At 44.5% G+C, this 22,622-nt stretch overlaps 1 protein-coding gene across 1 annotated transcript in view; it reads right to left on the bottom strand.

The window, feature by feature from the left end:
• Nucleotides 1-779: 779 nt before the first annotated feature.
• LOC135522471 (ER membrane protein complex subunit 2-like) overlaps nucleotides 780-22,622 on the bottom strand; it is a 52,377-nt gene continuing 30,534 nt past the window's right edge. The window contains exons 6-11 of the mRNA XM_064948763.1: nucleotides 20,055-20,140; nucleotides 19,627-19,686; nucleotides 16,654-16,735; nucleotides 16,282-16,392; nucleotides 13,310-13,414; nucleotides 780-1,297 (exon numbers count right to left, since the gene is read on the bottom strand). Of these exons, the coding sequence (XP_064804835.1) occupies nucleotides 1,217-1,297; nucleotides 13,310-13,414; nucleotides 16,282-16,392; nucleotides 16,654-16,735; nucleotides 19,627-19,686; nucleotides 20,055-20,140 (525 nt within the window). The 3' untranslated portion in view covers nucleotides 780-1,216. The remainder of the gene's footprint in view (nucleotides 1,298-13,309; nucleotides 13,415-16,281; nucleotides 16,393-16,653; nucleotides 16,736-19,626; nucleotides 19,687-20,054; nucleotides 20,141-22,622) is intronic.

Below are 22,622 nucleotides of genomic sequence, written 5' to 3'. Positions count from 1 at the left end.
TATGTCCGAGTGTTGAACTGTGACCCTGGCTATCCGTAAATAAATAAAAAACAAGAAAAGGGTGTCGTCTGGTTTGCTTAATATAAGACATTTTAAATTATTATTATTTTTGATACTTAAGTACATTTAAACCCAAATACTTTTGGACTTTACCTCAAGTAGTATTTCACTGGGTGACTTTTAATTGAGTCATTTTATTTCAAGGTATCTTTACTTTTACTCAAGTATGAAAATTGGGTACTTTTTCCACCACTGAACGTTCTCAGATTCATGAATTTGATTTGTCTGTGTTTTTTAATTACTGGCAGCCAGTCCGTGTGCTCTGGGTCTCCCTAAACTGAAATGACAGAGGTGTTCTCCCGCGCCACCGAGCGTTGCAGTTACAGAGCCCTTATGGTGTCTGGGTAATTGAAGGGCGGGATTCACAGCTGGATCCAGTGTGAGAAGCAAAGGCCTTTAGCCTCGCTGCTAACCGTTTAATGACACCTCTCCCGCTCACTGGAAAATGGTTTAAGCAGACTGCTCTGGTGTTGCTGATTGCTCTGCTGTTGCTACTGGTGGGGTAGAGTGGTTAGAGTGGCTGGGGCTCAATCACCATAAGTTCAGAGGAAGCTTACAGAGAGGATTTTATCATTATTATCATCATAAAAGTAATGAATCCGCCGTTATCATTAACAGTTGAGCCAATGTACTGATAAGATTGGTCCTATACACAAAACCTAATAGGAAAAACCAAAAAGACCAACCCACTGAAATTAGAAAATTTGCTCCAGACAACAAACAATTCAAACCTTTATTAAGACATCTGGATGGACTGACAGAGAAAAAAAACTATAGTTAAGATAAAAAACATTTGATTTTATTTCATTTACAGACGAGGGCCTAGCTGCATACAGACGGACCTGTCTCAGCCCTCTCATTAGCATTTATTACAGCCTCTTCTCTACTCACATCTCAGTCCCTGATCACAATGCCGGAGCATCCTCTACCTGTCCTACATGTCAAATGTCACCCTATATCTCATATAGTGCACAATATTTGCTCAGATAGGGCTTGGGTTAAAAGTACTGCACTATATAGGGCTCCAGTCCTGCTTTAAATCATCTAATAACAGGGGGAGGGGAGGTGGTGGTCGAGTCTGGAGGGGGAGGGGAAGGGTGCACAGCATTGAGCCAACAGAGCTGCCTTGTTGAGCCATGTAGAACAGGGGGGGGGCCTAGGACATGGTGATGGACTCCAGCATCTCCTCCACGGCCTTCACGGAGCATTTGTTCTCCTTTGTCCCGCGACCGGCCAGCTGCATGACAGAAAGAAGAGAAAAAAAACATCAGCACAACACATTTTCAAAGAGACCAAAGCACGGGGCTGGCTGAAGGAGAGCCAGCCAAGCCAAAACACTAGCGCACACTTAGTGTCACGATAACCTCATAGCCCCATATCACGCTCCACCACATCAGGTCGAAACAGACTAAACAAAACAGAGTATACCACACATTGGGAACACCTTCCTAATATCGAGTTGCCCTCAGAACAGCCTCAATTCGTCGGGGTATGGACTCTACAAGGTGTTGAAAGCGTTCCAAAGGGATGCTGGCCCATGTTGACTCCAATGCTTCCCACAGTTGTGTCAAGTTGGCTGGAAGTCCTTTGGGACAATTCTTGATTCACAAGGGAAACTGATGAGCATGAAAAACCTGTCTCCTCCCTATCATCTACACAGATTGAAGTCGATTTAACAGGTGACATCAATAAGAGATCATAGCCTTCACCTTGATTCACCTGGTCAGTCTGTCATGGAAAGCAGGTGTTCTTAATGTTTTGTATACTCAAATCAAATCAAATTTTATTTGTCACATACACATGGTTAGCAGATGTTAATGCGAGTGTAGCGCAATGCTTGTGCTTCTAGTTCCGACAATGCAGTAATAACCAACAAGTAATCTAGCTAACAATTCCAAAACTACTACCTTATAGACACAAGTATAAGGGGATAAAGAATATGTACATCAAGACATATGAATGAGTGATGGTACAGAGCGGCATAGGCAAGATACAGTAGATGGTATTGAGTACAGTATATACATATGAGATGAGTATGTAAACAAAGTGGCATAGTTTAAAGTGGCTAGTGATACATGTATTACATAAAGATGCAGAAGATGATATAGAGTACAGTATATACGTATACATATGAGATGAATAATGTAGGGTATGTAAACATTATGTTAGGTAGCATTGTTTAAAGTGGCTAGTGATATATTTTACATAATTTCCCATCCATTCCCATTATTAAAGTGGCTGGAGTTGAGTCAGTGTGTTGGCAGCAGCCACTCAATGTTAGTGGTGGCTGTTCAACAGTCTGATGGCCTTGAGATAGAAGCTGTTTTTCAGTCTCTCGGTCCCAGCTTTGATGCACCTGTACTGACCCCGCCTTCTGGATGATAGCGGGGTGAACAGGCAGTGGCTCGGGTGGTTGTTGTCCTTGATGATCTTTATGGCCTTCCTGTGACATCGGGTGGTGTAGGTGTCCTGGAGGGCAGGTAGTTTGTCCCCGGTGATGCGTTGTGCAGACCTCACTACCCTCTGGAGAGACTTACGGTTGTGGGCGGAGCAGTTCCCGTACCAGGCGGTGATACAGCCCGACAGGATGCTCTCGATTGTGCATCTGTAGAAGTTTGTGAGTGCTTTTGGTGACAAGCCGAATTTCTTCAGCCTCCTGAGGTTGAAGAGGCGCTGCTGCGCCTTCTTCACGTTGCTGTCTGTGTGGATGGACCAATTCAGTTTGTCTGTGATGTGTACGCCGAGGAACTTAAAACTTACTACCCTCTCCACTACTGATCCATCGATGTGAATAGGGGGGTGACGTCGAGTGTGAGGTTATTTTCCTGACACCACACTCCGAGGGCCCTCACCTCCTCCCAGTAGGCCGTCTCGTCGTTATTGGTAATCAAGCCTACCACTGTTGTGTCGTCCGCAAACTTAATGATTGAGTTGGAGGCGTGCGTGGCCACGCAGTCGTGGGTGAACAGGGAGTACAGGAGAGGGCTCAGAACGCACCCTTGTGGGGCCCCAGTGTTGAGGTTCAGCGGGGTGGCGATGTTGTTGCCTACCCTCACCACCTGGGGGCGGCCCGTCAGGAAGTCCAGTACCCAGTTGCACAGGAGGGGGTTCGAGACCCAGGGTCTCGAGCTTGATGACGAGCTTGGAGGGCACTATGGTGTTAAATGCCGAGCTGTAGTCGATGAACAGCATTCTCACATAGGTATTCCTCTTGTCCAGATGGGTCAGTGTATATAACTCCACAGCATAATGGGGAAACGTTGGAATGTCACACCAGCAGCCTGACAAACCTAGAATGATAACTCGACAGAAACAAATGAAGCACCATGATGAATAAAGATTGGCCATGTGCAATTCCAGAGTGACTAACGGGGCCAAGAGAAAAGAAGCACCACCTGGAGTCAGGGATGTTCCTGGCCTGTTGCAAAAAAGCCGGGTGTCTGTGTGTGAGGAGGGGGAGAGGTGAGAGAGAGGGAGGGCCAGGACGTCCTGATGACTCATTGTCTCACGGCCCCTCGCCTGGACAGCCCCAAACAAACCCATAAAGCATTGCTACTAATCTCTGCCTCCCTCCCTCTGTGTGTGTGTGTGTGTGTGTGTGTGTGTGTGTGTACACGGGCCAGACTGGACTTCCTCTGTGACTCACACACACACAGCCCCTCAATCTCCCAATTAAACCACAATCAGCCCTGCTATTATCGGAACTCAGGAGGGGGTCCTCTCCTCTCAGCCCTGTCCCCAAACTACAGAGACTAAGATAACCTAATTTTGCCACGCTAGGCTAGGACATGTCCCCTGCAACAACACCCACAGGGACTTGGCATTAGTGAGTTGTGCGGTAGACTACACCTCTGTTCTCATTATAATAACTACTACTTGGGCACAGGGACAGCAGTGTCGATGTGTGTGTCTTGTGTGTAAGGCCACATTTGCTGCTGGGAGGAGAGCACACAGACAAGTCAGAGCAACGCGTCGGAGGACATCTTTGGCCTTTTCTCAATAAAATCATTATGAAAACCACACAATAAACTGGGTGGTTCGATCCCTGAATGCTGATTGGCTGAAAAGCAGTGGTATATGACAAAACATTTATTTTTACTGCTCTAATTATGTTGGTAACCAGTTTATAACCACAATAAGGCACCTGGGGGGGGGGGGGGGGGGGTGATATATGGCCAATATACCACAACTAAATGTTGTTAATAAACCCTACAGGAAACCCCTACAGTTCAGGCTATAAAAGAATGTGTGCCATTTCATACTTGCTGCCAATATGAGACCTATGATTCAAAAAAGACGTTCTCTGGATGCACTGTGTCGAGACAGCACATTTTAGAAGCAGGCTGAATTGAGAAAAATGATACCACCTGTTCCGCAATCATGTCATTCATTGCCGATCAGAGATAGTTACTCCATCATTGCTAAATATCGGTTACATTTTCTTATAAATATTTACATAGTGGCACAGCACCCCTCTTGTTTGGAGAGAACCCTGGCATACTGACCATATCTTGGTTAATATCCTGGGACTCTATTTGTTACGTTCCCCTGCAAGAAAACCAAAAATGTCACTCAAACAGAAGGGTGAACTAACAAAGAGTCACTGACAACAACTAAAACGAAACAGGTGGGGTTCTAGGAGGGGTTCTAGACACTTTTAGGAGGGGTTCTTAAAAGACACTCATAGGGGTGTCCACTGAAAGTTGCATAGCAACAACTGGGACCTAAAAATACACCCACCATGAGTTCCCCACTAAATTTGCCCACTAAGAGGCAAACAAAATATTAACCCACACCAAACTTAAAGACAAGAAGCAAACCAAAAAGGTGGAGCAAAAAAATAATAAAATAAAAAATAAAATTCAGGAAATTCAGATAGAGGATTGTTTGCGTCGAAATGAAAATAGGGAGAGCCAACTAAAGGTGTTAACCGTCCGCATCTATCAAGACAACTGGAGCACTGGGCCAGCCACTCTTAAATAGCATCTGGGCCAGCACAGGTGAAATACCTTCCAAATAACGAGATGGCAACCAGCACAGGTGTAACAATGGCGGCAATCGATGCGCCCTGCGTGCGAACAAGCTAAAGACCAACCTCTTAACATAAATGGGAAATTCAAAACCTGTAACACCTTCCCCCTTCAGACTACAAATATATCCTATAGTTGCTCACCACCAACAGAAAACAACTTCTATTGCACAACATAACCGCATCACTACTAAAATGAGTCGTCTTCTCCAATATAAACATGGCGTCTACTGGCTGTCAACAATTAAATACAAGACAAAACAGCCACCTCAATTTTCTTTCCTAGTTGCCTAACACAGAAGTGTTTTCGAAAAACTCACATATGCTTCTATAACTCTCATCCCCTTCGAACAAGCGCAACCAAAAACAAAACTGGTCTCCAAAACGGCAAAATGTGCAGTCAAAATCAATTGTGAGCCAGGGCTACACACGGGCTAAAAACAAAACGTATCGACTGCCCATCCTTGAAAACCAAATCAGCAACCAAGTTGTCCTTACCACAGACATTTCAAAGGGAAAGTCCTGTAATATACATACCAACTTTCCTCTCTTGATGTTCCTTAGTGGAATGGAAAAGAGTGTCAGCACACATGATCAAATCAAAATGGATTTGTCACATGCGCCGAATACAACAGTGAAATGCTTACTTTACAAGCCCTTAACCATCTATTTCTTGAACTGCATTGTTGGTTAAGATGAACTGGTTACCAGTTGGGGCAAAAGACCAACAAAATCCACCAGAACCCTGCTGAAAGGTGAGTCAAAAGCAAGAATAGGTTGCAAAGGTGCAACCGGTACAGCTTGGTTCGGTTTACCGGTCCACTGGAAAATGCAACAGGATTTACAGTAAGAAGAAAACATCCTGTTTTAGACCAGAAGTTGTTATCCAAAATACAGTCACACGTCTTGTTGACCCCAAAATGGCCTGCCATACTACCATCATGAGCAGAGGGCCGCCTTAATCGAAGTTCATGTCAGAATTTGTTTTTCCGAACAAAAGGGCTTTATTACAGACAAAAATACTCCTCACTTTCATCAGCTGTCTGAGTGGCTGGTCTCAGATGATCCTGCAGGTGAAGAAGCCAAATGTGGAGGTCCTCGGCTGGCAAGGTTTTCACGTGTTCTGCGGTTTTGAGGCCGGTTGGACGTACTGCCTAATTCTCTTAAAAGATGTTGGTGGCGACTTATGGTAGAGAAATTAACATTAAATTCTCTAGCAACAGCTTTGGTGGACATTCCTATAGTCAGCATGACAATTGCACTCCCCCAAAACTTCCAACATTTGTGGCATTGCGTTGTGTGACAAACCTGCACATTTTAGAGTGGCCTTTCATTCTCCCCAGCACAAAGTACACCTGTGTAATGATCATGCTGTTTAATCAGCTTCTTGATATGCAACACCTGTCAGGTGGATTGATTATCTTGGCAAAGGAGAAATGCTCATTAACAGGGATGTAAAACAAACTTGTGCACAACATTTGAAAGAAATAAGCTTTCTGGGATATTTTATTTCAGCTTATGAAACCAACATTTTACGTTGCATTTATATTTTCATTCAGTATAGTTTAGGTGTAGTTTGGATGGGCCATCAGCTGTGCACTTTGACTGGCGGTGAATGACGGGCAGGGTGGAAAAAAAATGACATGTCCTTTTAAAACACAAATTCTGTTTGTGATATTAAGATTCCAACAACGACAGAGTAATTATATTTTTTTCTTTTTTTGGGGGTCAATATGACGCTATCACTGCCTCCCGGGTGGCGCAGTGGTTAAGAGCGCTGTACTGCAGTGCCAGTTGCGCCACCAGAGACTCTGGCTTCGCACCCAGGCTCTGTTGCAACCGTGCCCAGGCTCTGTCGTGGCCTAGCGTCGATCGGGTTAGGGAGGGTTTGGCTGTTAGGGAAATCCTTGTCTCATCGCGCACCAGCGACCCCTGTGGCGGGCCGGGCGCAGTGCGCGCTATCCAAGATGCCAGGAGCACGGTTTTTCCTCCGACACATTGGTGCGGCTGGCTTCCGGGTTGGAGGGCGCTGTGTTAAGAAGCAGCGCGGCTTGGTTGGGTTGTGTATCGAAGGACGCATGACTTTCAACCCTAGTCTCTTCCGAGCCCGTACGGGAGTTGTAGCGATGAGACAAGATAGTAGCTACTAAACAATTGGATACCACGAAATTGGGGAGAAAAAGGGGTAAAATTTTAAAAATAAATATGACGCTATCAGGACTTCTCTCCTCTGGGTTCTTTACATGTCAAAGCCGGACCCTTTCAGTTTTCAGTAGTAAAATGTTTAACGGCCTTGCCCCAGTCTCTTTGACCCCATTGTGGCGTTTGCTTCCACAACACCACTCACCTGCCGCCTTTCTTCGCACTGAGGTATGACAATCACCAGGTACAGTGGGTAATAAAAGCGGGACGGCTGACACGAATAACCCTTTAAAGCCCCCATCAATCAGTCAGCACAAACAGTCAGGCCAGCCCTGCAGAGGCCCACAACGTTCCACAGCGGCTCCCTTTCAAATAGCCCAGTGCCCATTTAAAAAACACTCAGAGTTGGAGTTAAGAGTCAAGTCAATCTTGCGCCTTGTCATTTTTCCTCTCACACGCAGGGTGGGGTCCCGCTGCTCTGCTGCCCCTGCCATTACCAGCCAACTTAAATCAAAACACAGCCCAACCGGTTGCTAGCCGGGCCCCTCTTCCTGTTCCCTGGCTGATAAGGGTGTGGCTCTGGCTCAGAGTGGAGACCAAACACACATATGGTATTTTCCCTTGTGCATTTACTCAAAAAACCAAATAGAAACACTTAAAATGTTAATACACTGCACAAAAACAAGGGAACACTTAAACAACACAATGTAACTCCCAGTCAATCACACTTCTGTGAAATCAAACTGTCCCCTTAGGAAGCAACACTGATTGACAATAAATTTCACATGCTGTTGTGCAAATGGAATTAGACAACAGGTAAATTATAGGCAATTAACAAGACACCCCCAATAAAGGAGTGGTTCTGCAGGTGGGGAACACTGACCACTTCTCAGTTCCTATGCTTCCTGGCTGATGTTTTGGTCACTTTTGAATGCTGGCGGTGCTTTCACTCTCGTGGTAGCATGAGACGGAGTCTACAACCCACACAAGTGGCTCAGGTAGTGCAGCTCATCCAGGATGGCACATCAATGCGAGCTGTGGCAAGAAGGTTTGCTGTGTCTGTCAGCGTAGTGTCCAGAGCATGGAGACGCTACCAGGAGACAGGCCAGTACATCAGGAGACGTGGAGGAGGCCGTAGGAAGGCAACAATCCAGCAGCAGGACCGCTACCTCCGCCTTTGTGCAAGGAGGAGCAGGAGGAGCACTGCGAGAGCCCTGCAAAATGACCTCAAGCAGGCCACAAATGTGCATGTGTCTGCTCAAATGGTCAGAAACAGACTCCATGAGGGTGGTATGAGGGCCCGACGTCCACAGGTGGGGGTTGTGCTTACAGCCCAACACCGTGCAGGACGTTTGGCATTTGCCAGAGAACACCAAGATTGGCAAATTCGCCACTTGCCCTCTGTGCTCTTCACAGATGAAAGCAGGTTCACACTGAGCACATGTAACAGACGTGACAGAGTCTGGAGACGCCGTGGAGAACGTTCTGCTGCCTGCAACATCCTCCAGCATGACCGGTTTGGCAGTGGGTCAGTCATGGTGTGGGGTGGCATTTCTTTGGGGGGCCGCACAGCCCTCCATGTGCTCGCCAGAGGTAGCCTGACTGCCATTAGGTACCGAGATGAGATCCTCAGAGCCCTTGTGAGACCATATGCTGGTGCGGTTGGCTCTGGGTTCCTCATAATGCAAGACAATGCTAGACCTCATGTGGCAGCTTGTGTCAGCAGTTCCTGCAAGAGGAAGGCATTGATGCTATGGACTGGCCCGCCCGTTCCCCAGACCTGAATCCAATTGAGCACATCTGGGACATCATGTCTCGCTCCATCCACCAACGCCACGTTGCACCACAGACTGTCCAGGAGTTGGCGGATGCTTTAGTCCAGGTCTGGGAGGAGATCCCTCAGGAGACCATCCTCCACCTCATCAGGAGCATGCCCAGGCGTTGTAGGGAGGTCATACAGGCACGTGGAGGCCACACACACTACTGAGCCTCATTTTGACTTGTTTTAAGGACATTACATCAAAGTTGGATCAGCCAGTAGTGTGGTTTTCCACTTTAATTTTGAGTGTGACTCCAAAACCAGACCTCCATGGGTTGATAAATATGATTTCCATTGATCATTTTTGTGTGATTTTGTTGTCAGCACATTCAACTATGTAAAGAAAAAAGTATTTAATAAGAATATTTCATGTTATTTTAGTGTTCCCTTTATTTTTTTGAGCAGTGTACATTTTCCACACCCACGATGTTGAGCTTAATATTGTAAAGTGGGCCTGATTGATTGACAACACTTAGTGTTAGAAAACCAACACAGTTAAGTGTTCTTGATTAATCAACATCCAAAGTGTTAGATACTAGTGATGCACCGATGACATTTTTGTCTGATAGCGATATTCAATATTTTCCTTGCCAAAAGAAAAACGATACCAACACCCGATATTTAAAATTATAGCGGCCTTATAAGCATTCTAGTACAGGTAAATAGTTAACATACACACATGGACACAGCGGTCTAAAGCACTGCATCTCAGTGCAAGAGGTGTCACTACAGTCACTAACTGGCCGTGATTGGAAGTCCCATAGGGCGACGCACAATTAGCCCAGCGTCGTACGGGGTAGGCTGTCATTGTAAATAAGAATTTGTTCTTAACTGATTTTCCTAGTTAAATAAAGATTAAACACACACTGACCAAAATGTTATTTTGTTGGCATTTACATATGTCCCCATTACCAGTGAAACATAATCAAAACCTATTTCTTTCACTTACTTGCTGTGCTGTTTCGTTGTTCATTTGTTCTTTCATTCTCAACCAGGATTTCTATGGAACGTCGTTTGGGTCTTTGCGTGTCAAAACATATACTATCTAACACTATTTGACATGTCAAATAAGCTTGTTGACCAATCAGGACCTGAATATGACTGTACGTCACATTGAATGAATTGATACATTTTTTACATAGTTATTACACTATCACAACAATTCATCGATACGCATGTTATGATGCTGGTATGATCTTCCCCAAAAACATAGCAAAACCACATAATCTGTTTCAATAGCTATATAAAAAGCTAAGTGCCATCTAAAATAACCCTAATTTATAAAACTGTTCTTATTTGATTAATGGTGGTCGGACCCATCTATGTGAAGCTAGCCAGATTAGTGGACTTTGCAGTTAGCCTTCAAAATAAAAGCACGACATAATTCTACTATTTGTATTCATTTGCATCACTGTCAATTACATACTTTTATATTGAAGGCAAACTGCACATTCCACTATTGTGACTAATCCTGTGGCTAGCTTCACAACACATAACCCGGTCTGGTCGAGCCTCACTAGCCAGATTAAGCTAGCTGGCTGCTTATAATGTTAACTTGAGACAACAGAGTTAAGTAGCTGGCTAGCTATTTATTTTCATGAACTGAAGTACAATTTCAATAGCCGAACAACAAGTGGCAACCTAGCTAATACTTACTCACAAGGATTCCTAAATCATTGCAAATAATAATGACTTTTACTGGTCATTTAAGTTCCACTCAAATCTTACATGATTCAACACAGGCACAGTAACAAAAAAAGATATCAGAACGGGCCTTGTGGTCTTAAGTCAACACATTAGCTGAAATCTACCCAAACAGTAAGAGACTGAATTGAGGTGCACTGTCTGCCCCCCTGCCAAAACCATTCTCAGTACAGCCGTGGCCTCAGAGGGTAAGTGGGGCGGTTCGCATAGACCAGGGGGAGGATACAGTAAGGACTCAAGGGTATGCAAGGGATTAAGTTATAGCATAGCATGGGTAGGTAAACCTGGTCCTGAGGTGCCACTGCAGGATTCCGTCGCAAACAGTCATGCACCACTAGGGCTGTGGTGGTCATGACATTTTGGCAGCTGGTTATTGTCAAGACTGCTGGTCTCAAGGTGAATTACCGTTAATTAACAAACATGGTATGCATCTCCAGGACTCCATGCATACAAGCCGCTGACCTTTGGAACATCTACATTCTACAAAAAGTCTAATCAATCCATTTAATATAGCCCAACACAATAAATCCATTATTTATTTTTGGCAGGTCTAACGAAACATTATGATATGAAGAAAATGTATTTCAGAAGAACCAAATATGAGTCGGCCTACTGTATGTTATCAGCCTGTACGATGTTATGATTTTATTGGAATTATATAATATAATTGAACTAAAATAGAAAGGACAGTGCGCATATGAAGTGGCTAAAAGTGATAATTGAAACAGGTCCTAAACTCTATATTTAGAGTTAGTTGTGAATGATTCAAACCTTAGAAATCAAAACATATATGGGCTGCATGATGAAACTACAGGCTATTGAATATATATATATATATATATTTATTTTATTGCTAAAAAACTTTGCCATTCCTTGCCTCAGGCTGCACACCCTGTTCTCTCATCAAGTGATCATATATCACCCATCAGACTATTCTCAATTAAATCTTCACTAATATGTCAAATTGGTTTTGACTTAGAATGGCCCATTATCAAAATGGGTTGTGGAAGGGGGAAAAAAGACAAGTCATCCATATGCACTTGGATAGCGAATGGAGGCCGCTTTCCCGCAGTTAAATCATGCCGGGTAGGCTACTCCAGTTTAATAGTGGAGCAGCTGAGCAATGCGCCTAAATATAGTAGCAGCTGGGATCCTCCTCTTTTTAGTGGCAACCATCAAAACTCTGCTTTCACACAGGATTGCATATAGAAATGTCTGGACTTATAAGAACACGCATCAACCATTGTTTGAGGAACATACAGCCTCTCACTGCGTGACAGGTAATACTCCGCCCAAACCTTGTATGCCATGGGATCTCCAACTTGTGTTCCTGCAGTTACTAAGTGTTCATTTGGGAAAGCAAGTGAAATCTGTTCGGGAACATCGATAGTAACATGTTTTCACAACGAAACATATTTAATTAAACTGTTGACAGCTCCCCATCTCTGCTCGCTCGAGAAAGGAATGAAGGAGGAGGAGGACATGGAAATGCACAGTGGTGAGATATTCCAAAATGTACCAGCCAATTGATTATGAAAATAGAAAAAAAATCCCTATTACTAGGCTATTCAAAATCAAATTCACAATAATTGTAGGCTAAATCTGTAAGCCGCCCTGCACAATCAATGAACCAACACCATCACCTAAGCCTATACATTCTCTCCCAGACTCATGGATAGAACGTTTGGAGCACCGCAATGGTAACCAGTCCATCCTGTATGCATAATAATACAGTCCACACTCAGTGGATTTGTTTAAATTTGGGAAAAATCGACTAGAAAAATTTACAAAAGACATAAAATCCTATGCTTTTAATTTTTTTTTTTTTTTTTTTTTTTATATATTCTGCCTTGCATAATATGCGGTAGGCTGTGTCTTGTATAATGGCACAATCATTATTTTAATTCAGGTTTATTTTTCGGGCATGGGCTCATACATAGGCAAATGTTTATGCATAAGCTGTAATATATGTATGGGTGTCCTACATGTGACCTCTTAATGCTTTGAATTAATCATCACCTTAGAAAGCTCTGTCCATTTCGTTGTGTTTGGCTTTGAAACAACATCCACAACGACGATGTTTTCACTCAGTTTCAACCTGTTGTTAAACTTCTTTCTTCAAATTGATCATCACAGAGAGGTGAAATCTTTTTCCTAACAGTGAGTTTTAAAAGCATGACTTTTTTGATGAATATGGTCTCCGTAACAGCCCTAGGGCACCTAATTCTGCCAATAACCTCACCAACAGTGATTGGCTAGATTAATATCACCTGGTCTAAAGCAGAAATGTTCAATCAAATACATGAAATACCTGTGGCAGTACATAACCAAGGTTGACTACCCTTGTGGTATAGGAACAGTTAAGTGGAAAAGGTCCCATGTGGCTCAGTTGGTATAGCATGGTGCTTGCAACACCAGGGTTCTGGGTTCGATTACCAGTAAAAAAGTAGGAAAATGTATGCACTTTACTGTAAATCGCTTTGAATAAGAGCTAAATGACTAAAATGTAAATCCTGTAGCTTTCATTATTAAAGTAGACACCTGGCATAACTCACCTGATAGGCTCGGTTGATTTGATTGGTGGCCCAAGTAGCATACTTCACATTGGCCTTTTTCACCGTGGCGTTCACTTTGGGGCTGGCAGCAATGTGGCTTGCTGACTACACAGGGGAAGAAGAAGGGAGTGGAAAGCAAGGGAGAGAGGAAAGAAAGAAAGGTGTCGTCATATCAAAATCGCTATAAAAACATCATTGAGATGAATGTGCAACCAATTCCACCGTGGGCAGGACGAGAAAAAATTGGCCCGACGACACGTAAAAAACGTTAACAGGAGAGGAAAAAGTGAGTGCTTTATTTAATTCCCCAGCCCCCAAGGGCAGTATCACCTAATGGGCCCTAATTTCTCCAACACCATAGATAGCCGGTGATGACAGGGCCCGGCTTGTCTTCAGTATGTCTTCAGAACCCGCGGTGCTGTGGCGAGCGAAGCGCGATGTGAATCATGCTCTCTGCCCGCCCCAGCTCCCCTCAGAACCACAAAAGCCATGTCTTTCCCATGCTACTGCCATCGTCTCCGAAGTGCAAACCCCACTAGGCTTGAACGGGCAGCACTTCAAAGGAGTCCCCATGGTCATACTGAAACTTTAACTACACCCCAAATCAACCTTGCTGCCCCCTTTTATTTTTTAAAAACGCTTTTGCTTCTGGATTTCTTCTTCATAACCTCCGGCTTACGATGTCAGCTCCGACAGACTACCCCAGAATGATGTCATCCTCCGTGTGAAGATCCCCGCTAGTGCAGAGACACAGCACTGGCTAACACTAACCTCACAGTGGTCACGGCTACCAACGACTCAGGTGTAATCAGGTGCTCTGAACGACTAAGCTGAACCAATCAAATAGCTCTTCGGTGAGGAGCTGCCCTTCGGTGGTGTTCACGAAGCTTCACTGTCACCCAGAATCAGATGAAATGGTCAGAAAGTCATTGCCTTGGCACAATCCCATGTCAGGAACTAACTTGCACTTGTCAAGGATTTCAACTCTGGATCTTGTGGACACTAACTTTTTGTTGATCAAATTTAAACCTGAAACCAGCGTTGGGCCAAAATAGTGGCAGTGGATGATTTGACAGAGGAACATAATGTCCTCTACGTAACTATGTACGCCTTTCCTATACACTTCAGTAGTTGGCATTCAGACTTACCTTATACAGGTGCGGAACGGGCTTTGCAGGCGTGGTTCCCTTGCACGCACTGAATACATTTAATTCAAACCCTCCCACTTGCTGGACAACAGATTTTCTCGTGGAGTTTTCAGTACATGTATCTAAAGCCATCCCTTTAAAATGTGGTGTACCTTTAATCTGAATTGTCTCGACAGATTCACTAAAATATATATAGAGAGAACGGTTCAGAATATTAGGGATCAATGAAAGAAAGCATTGTAGGTCTAAATACATGCATATTTGTCGCATTTTCAACACCAATTGCTAGATTTCAAAAATATTCTGATCTTGTATATTATTTACAGTTAGGAAAGTATTTATGAATCAATTTTTAAAAACCATACGCACAAACTATATCGGGGAATCAAAAATACAGTGGTTTGATTCATCCTGAACGCTGACATATTCAAATGGTTCAATCCATAAAATATTGGAAGGTGAAAAAAAGTGTAAAGCAGTGGTTGAACAGTAGTCATTAAATCCACCCTAATAATCCACACTAATCATGGAACTGTGTTTAGAACAGACCAGTCGTTGCGAACCGTGCATGTCCCAAATGACTGCGCAACTTGCAATACGTTAGCCCAATATGATCCACAACAACTAGCGATCCTCAGGAACTACCACACAAATGTAACAGAGGAAATAAAGCTAAACTAACTATGGAATAATGAAACATCTATGGAAAGGAACACTAGAGTGACAGTTCTAAATGTGGGTAGAACTGACAGTGGCATGGTGAAATAGATCTAAAACAATTGTCATTTTTATTTACAATCCCCTTATCCGAATGGCTTACTCATCTTACCTCGCGCTTACCAATGTGTCGAGAGAAAATTGCATACAAAGATAATTACGTTCCATTTACGTGCGCCTAAGTCGGGTCGGAATTCCCCCATAGGTGAACAGGAATACATTTGGAGGTTAAGGGATCTGAAGGTCTTGAATTGATGCTGCTTTTTTAAGCATGTTCTGCGGCCAGCTAGCACCTTGAAGACCTTTTTAGACCTACCTCTTTCTCCATTTACCCTGAAAGTAGTCTACGGGCCTGGAGAGACAGTCATTTACAGTTTGAATTTGTTTAAATAACATTAGCTAACTTTAACCCCATTGACTACTTTAAGAAAAATGAAAGGGTAGTCTATAAAAGTGAAGCTATCCCTTCAAAGACCATGAATGGATCCAGTGGTTGTGCCCCTTTCCGTGTATGAGATGTTTTACCTGCTTGAACCCCTGTTGCAATAGAGAGAAAACACTGGAAGGCCTGTGTCGCTGCTTCTCTCTGCTCTGGCCATCCACCCACCCTTATTCCTGCACTCTCCGTTTGTGTTCTTATGTCAGGACTCACTTACATATGATGCATTGGTGCTAACGGACAACTTCCTGTTTAAATAAATATGGAGATGAAAGGGGGGCATTTGGCTCAGACGAAATCAAAACGTTAACCTGGGCCGTGGGCTGCCGGGACTGACAGAGCGTGGGAGGGAGGCAGTCGCCCTCTCTCCTTTTTTTCCGTCCTGCCACTGATCTTTGTTTATTTTTGTCATTTTTGGTCATAAACATGAAAAAAGTCCCGTACGAAAGCTTCGAGGGGTAATATTACCAAAATAGAGAGCTTGAAGGGGCAGACTTTTCCAAGCATTGACCTGACCTATCTGAAAGCTGGGCTCTATGGTCGCTACACAAAAGGCAGTAGCAGGCCTGCACAGTTTGACAAACAACAGGAGAAAAAGGATGAGTTGTTGCTCTTTCACCCCCCTCCCTCACGTCTCTATCATGCGACGGTTAGATGTTCGAACTTACCATATACAGACCGAACAAGGCCCTCATGTTTCTGTTGTTCAGCTTCAGAGCCTGGGCAAAATACTTTCTGGACAGCTCCAGGTTTTCCAGCCCCCCTTGGGTGTACTTCACCTGTGAGACAAGACATTCAAATATGGGTATGAGGCGTGCCGGCCGGGGGGCTTACGCAATGTCTACACGGCATCTGAATAAGCATGACGACATGACAAGCCGTGTAAACATTGTGAAATTCATGAGCGTGTATTCCTGCTGACGTTAAGTGCAGCGGCCGGCTCCTCCATGTGAGAGAGAGCATTCGCGTAGAGGGCTGGGAGAATACCTTATTCCAATCGTTAGGCTGCTTGATGACGGACATGCAGAAGTCATACCTACCTCAGCGTACTGCTCACAGTACAAGTGATTGTGAGGGTTAGTCATCATCAGCTCCTCCAGACAGAAAGCTGCTTTTCCATAGCTGTGGAAACAAGGGAACAATGAATAGATTGATGACCACTAGCGATGGACATTTAATCTTTGAGCTTTTAAATAGTAAGGGGGGAAATGTGCTCTATTTCATCTGTGATGTAGTTTACCTATTCCAATCAGAGTGTAAATTTGTTCGGCAGAAAGTTATACTGCTGCCTTGGTTTACTGTCCATTTTGGCAAGTTTGAGTCTAGGAAGATGCATCCAACAAACCAAGTTTATTTGCAGACTAAGGGGATCTGGTGGCCTATGTGGTTATGTCTATATTGGCGAAACTCTTCAGTTTTGGAAAGTGGAACATTGAGAAGGAGAGGAGCGGGGGTCTCCAGACACACAGGATCAATCTGTCTGTCTGGCGATGTGTTTTTCACTCTGGTAATGTCTAGTTAAATACCTTCCTGAGGTCAGCGCTACAGTAGAAACTGGCATACTGTGCCCTACTCAGATGAGATCACTTCTCAGCAGACTGCTGAGCTGTTGACCTCACGCTAATCTACAACCATTACACATCTAATACACAGTTTCTCCTTCAGGGGACCCGTCCAAGGGAATGCAAGTTTCTCTCTCCAGCACACACTCAGAATTACACAGTCCACACACACACACACACACACACACACACAATTTCCCACGCCTTGACAGACTACATGAACCCAGCACACTAAAACAGGGCTATTAAACCAAAATCGGACAAAACACAAAACCCAGCACTCAATTGTAGTGTAGAGAGAGATTGTACGTGATCCCGCATATGCTGTATGTGCTTGGAAATGTGCAGAAAAACCAAGAATGGTGCTTGTGGTGGTGGGATCATAAATGACGCAAGATAAGGATGCAAATTTGTAGCCATTTCACTGACATAGAGGGAGAAGTAGGGGGGGGGACACTGACGCAAGCTGGGTATATCGGCGGGAACAGAAACGCCCAAATGCTGCCTCGCACGACATGAAGAGACTATCGGCCCATTTAGAATCTGTCTAAAGGACTTCAAAAGCCAGAGAGCAGCAGCATTAGAGTGGTAGGGGAGTGTGAGGGGCAAGTTCGAATGAGAGGGAGATCGGGGTATTTGGAAGGTTGGGGGGCTGTTTACAATTACCACTTCCTCCCCATAAAGACTTTCAGATGTGCTCCTGAAGTGGCCCCAGCCTACAGCGGCAAGAGGAGAGGCAGCCTCCATCACCAGGCAGAGCCCTGGCTGACTGCAGTACCGCACCCTCCAATCTTCACCCTCCGACCATCATCACCACCACTCAGCTCCAACTCCCTAAGCCTGGGCTCAGAGACCACGCTGCTAGCTTGTGGTGGTGGCACATTTAGTTTGACTCACACATTGGCTTTGTTTTCTTTGAACACCAAACAATGGTTGGTTGTTGGTGCTACCAACTGTAATACCAGTTTGACTTCCAGCCCAATGCTTTTTCCCAACTAGACTGGGCAAACGGATCAAGATTCCTCCATTAGACTGTGCAAACTCACCACAGAAAGTCATCATGCGCCATCGGATGACCAGGCAAATCTGAACCGATAGACAGCAGTTAAATAAAGACTAATTCAACGGCACTATAAGCTCAGATGATTCCCAATGAGTCGATGCGTCTCAGCAGTTCAACGCAACAATAACAGAAAGGCACAATCTCAACGTTTGAATATCACTCAGCGGTATGAGGATTATTTTAAAAAGGTTCCCACTGCGTTAGGCTATTAATTACTGTCAATGTTTGAACACTGATGCCTGTAGAGCCTTGTAACAATGTCAGGTGAGAAGCCATGAGTGATTTGTATATGTTTAGCTTGCGCTACACAATTAGGGCAGAGGCGTTTATTTCTCTTCCCCATCAGCCTCTGTTTTTTCTGGCTCTGGAAAGAAAGTGCCATCAACTTCTCCTGGGAATCTCTCTGCAGCCACTCTCCCTCCCTCTCTCCCTGTGGAAAAGAGAGGCGATAATGCCATGCTGTCCGGAAGAGGGTGAGGGAAAAAAGGGTGTTTGTAACCCAAAATAAAGAAAAGAAATGGACACGCCTGTATATAAAGGGGCTCGGGAAGTGAATGGGGTGATATTACAAAAGTTTGGCTAAGCTGGGAGATAATCCACTCACCCCTGGATGTCCTCCCTCTACTACAGCAATAAAGCCCCTCAGGACAAAAACATGAAATATCCAATAAGAAGCTCTCACTGCGCTAAACATTCCTGCAGACACTGCCCTCCTGTCAGGGTGACCACAGAGCCGGTGTGCTGCTTACACACACACACACAAACACACCTCCGTGAAAGACGGCTGCTTCCCTGACTCCTAAGTCCCCAAGACAACTAAGGAGGGATAAAAAGTGACTCAAACAAAAAAAATGTCTTGCAATGCTCTTGTCTTGGGAGGCTGACAATTACCCCTGGCAACAGAGATATCAGTAGGGGGTTGACTTCACCCCATATGTATGAGCGGGGGGCTTAGGGTGAAAATCCTATTACCCTCCTCTCCATGTGACAAACATAGACAGGGGCCCAATGCGGACCCCTGGCTGAGTTAGGTATTTCAACGCCCCTCTCCATTGTGCCCATCCTAATATATCACCACTGGGATCAAGCCGTCAGTTCAGCCACCGAGACTGGGAGAGGAGAGGAGTTACTGCTTACAGACACACCCCACTCTCGTCTCGCCCCCCCCTGAGTCTGTTAGAAGCTGACAGATGCCCCTGGGAGACATGATAAGGTGCTGCCTCAAGGTCTTGACACCAGGGAGTGCTGGCACAGCTCTAGAGTGAGAACACACTCAAAATCTGGAACGATCACAGGTTCTTCTCACCACTGGAGTAAGTCAGTCAAAAAGGTCACAAGTCATGTAGATAATGAGTTAAACGAATGCGATAAGGAAATGCCATGCTCACTCGTGCTCGTTGATGTAGAGTTCCGACAGCTCGTGCCACGCTTCCTGGTCACCGACGAACCTGTAAAACAGTGAGAAATTTAGGGAGTCTCCCATTGAGGAAGCTTTTCAGCACCATCACACCATGCTATTTAGAACCCTTCTTTAGCAAAAGGATCATCAACAATAACCACTCTAATGCAAAGTACAATAGCTGAAATCGCCACGTTTCAAATCAATCCAAATCGTGGCATTGTATAACTAGGCTAACATAGACAGACAGGCAGAGCTCCCAAGATGGGGGGTTAAGTAGACTTGGAGGGGGTCTCATGGACAGGCTGTGGCCCAGCCCGGCTCAAATCGAATGCAAACCCCCTTTTAATTAAAAAGACCAGGGGAGGTGTGCGTGAGGAGGAGGGCGTCCAAATCTCCTTATAAAACACTACTCACTGCTCCAGATACTCGTTGAGCTCGCGGATGGCCTCGGCACTCTTCCCCTGGGCCTTCAGAATCGAGATCTTCCTCTTCCTCGCCGCCTGTGGAGATCAGCATCAACAGAGGATTAGTAAGGTCTTAGGCTCTTCAAGTGTTTGACCGAGGAGAGGCGGTCTCATCAGAGCTCACACAAATAAAAGGGAGAGGAGAGAAAGGAGGAGGGTACGTGTTAAATGAGTTTGGGAGTCTTGAAACTGTGCTCAGGTGGAAGTTAGCCGAGCCCCTGGGGATAGGGATCATGAGTTCACAGAACGCCAAATCTATGTGGAGTGGAGGACTGTAGTGGTGGGAATCAGGATTTTACATTTTCTCTACGGAAACATCAGCCAATAGCGTTGGTGTTGATGTGGTGATGTTCAGTATCAAATCATAACATTTCAGTTAAGAGATATCTTCAAATTAGAAGAGAGATATTGACTGCATGAACCAACCTAACTGAGCACTTTTCTGTTACAGTTTTTACACAGCGGTGAGAAGCCTCGCTACTTAAAATGCTGATGTCCCTACTATTATTGATATTGTTATGGGGCAACTTTAAAATTGATGTGCCAGCATCTGATAAGAGGTAATGGTTAGCTAGGCTATATCTGTGGAAGGAAGAACACAAATTATGAGTCAACGTGTGAGCTTAGAGTCTGAGATATAGTGGTGAGTCATCCACTAAGTGGGGAAAACAGCGCCTTACCCCAAATCCAATGGCCAGCACATTCAGAATGAGCTTCTGAAGCCTAGCTAACTTACTTCAGCCTCCAATTGCCTTTTCTTTCATTTCGATGTTGAAGTGACCTTAAAGTGGATTGGATTCTCATCAATCTGAATCAGAAAGTATTACGTCCCCTCTGACTTTTCCAGGCTGCATTTTGGAGGGTGTGTGTGTGTGTGTGGTGTGTGTCTGTCTGTCTAACGGCGGGCTGCTGTTGCCATTAGAATGGTGCTGCCCTGCCTGCCACGGACCACTTTATTTATAGACTGGCATTTGATTGAGTGGGGCTTCCTTTCTCCCACACTCAAAACCAAAGCCATTGTGGGCTGTGCCATGAGTCATGTCTGAGCTGCCATAAATCTGGGAATCCACTGACACCACCGTCACAATAAATCCACTTATTCATCACCCTGGGACAGGGACCTGCACTACAGCCTGGATATGGTGCTTACATAGCCCACACACACAGGACACACACTCACCTAAAGTCAGCAAACTTTGATACATATCTAGATTATTCTTGACCTGTATTATTGTTTGTCTTTGTTCTAAAATAAACACATACCATGTGAATTTCTGTTTGAGAGTGGTCCTCACACAATTAAACACAAGCATTGTCAAGAAAATATTATTCAAAAGGATTAGGATTCATTTATAGAGCAATCTGAGTGAGTAGGGGAAGGGGGGTGACACCAACTACTTCTTCTCTTCCCCCTCTGCTCATAAAACACATATCTCCTCAAAAGATCAAACTATTCTACATGGACCATATTCTACTGGGGCTTGATGCTATGTGAGATTAAGGAATTTATACTCACTTCTAACCAAATTGCTAACATATGTATTTTTCCCCGTCCGATACCAAAACTATGTCAGAACACCAACTTTCAGTGTGGATGTTGCAATTGTTGGCCTACCCCACAACCCTCTCTTTCCCCCTTCCTCTCTTTCTCTCCCAGTCCTTCTTTCCTGATAAAGAACCACTTGGGGCTCACTCAGAACATATGGAAGTTGGTAGCCCCGAAGGAGTCACACCCCGAAGGAGTCACACAGATCTTTATTAAATGTGGAGCTCTTCCAAACCGCTCCTTCCCCCCTCCCCCCCTCCAAACTAATGATCCAGACGAACCTGGCAGCAGGGATAATCCTGCTGTTGTCATGATTCTTTTTTAATTAGGGTTCTCGAGGAGCACTCAGAGCACTGGATTGTTTAAATCACCCCTGACTCTCGCTGAGAAGGACTGACCACAACCCAGGCTCTGACTGTGAGGACTACACTGGACACCTAGATAGCCTGTGTTATAATAATGTTACATAACATACATGGGAGAGATGGAGGGGGTCGAGAATGGAGGGAGGAGATGGAGAGAGAGAAGAATACAGAGACAAAAAGGGAGGGACCATGAACGACGCTCTGTGCCACTGTTGTGAAATAGCTAGTAGGTGAAGGTATAAATGCATTAAAAGCAACAATAACACTACATTGAGTAAAACATGTGTACAGTAAACTAATAAACTATTACAGATGTTTCAAATGCCTAATAGCTTAGGGGGTTTTACTTGTAATCAAAGTCTACTAAGGCATCCAGAAATCAAATACAGAAGCATTGTCTAAATCGTGCCTAAATCATATGGTTGCAAAAAGCCAATATTTTCAATTTCAACAGGATCTAGTTTCAGCTCGGTAGAAAACTGAGTGCATCTTGACCTCCGTAAAAACTCTTGTTCTACACTCTAATTGCATACAATTCCCATTCAACCTCAGTAAGGGATTCTCAGTGACCTCAATTGCTTTCTCAATAAATACTAGCTATGTTTCT

The sequence above is a fragment of the Oncorhynchus masou genome, chromosome 30 (assembly GCF_036934945.1).
Source record: "Oncorhynchus masou masou isolate Uvic2021 chromosome 30, UVic_Omas_1.1, whole genome shotgun sequence".
Taxonomy (NCBI): domain Eukaryota; kingdom Metazoa; phylum Chordata; class Actinopteri; order Salmoniformes; family Salmonidae; genus Oncorhynchus; species Oncorhynchus masou.
Note: the sequence above shows the minus strand (reverse complement) of the source record. Positions and strands in the feature narration are given on the sequence as shown.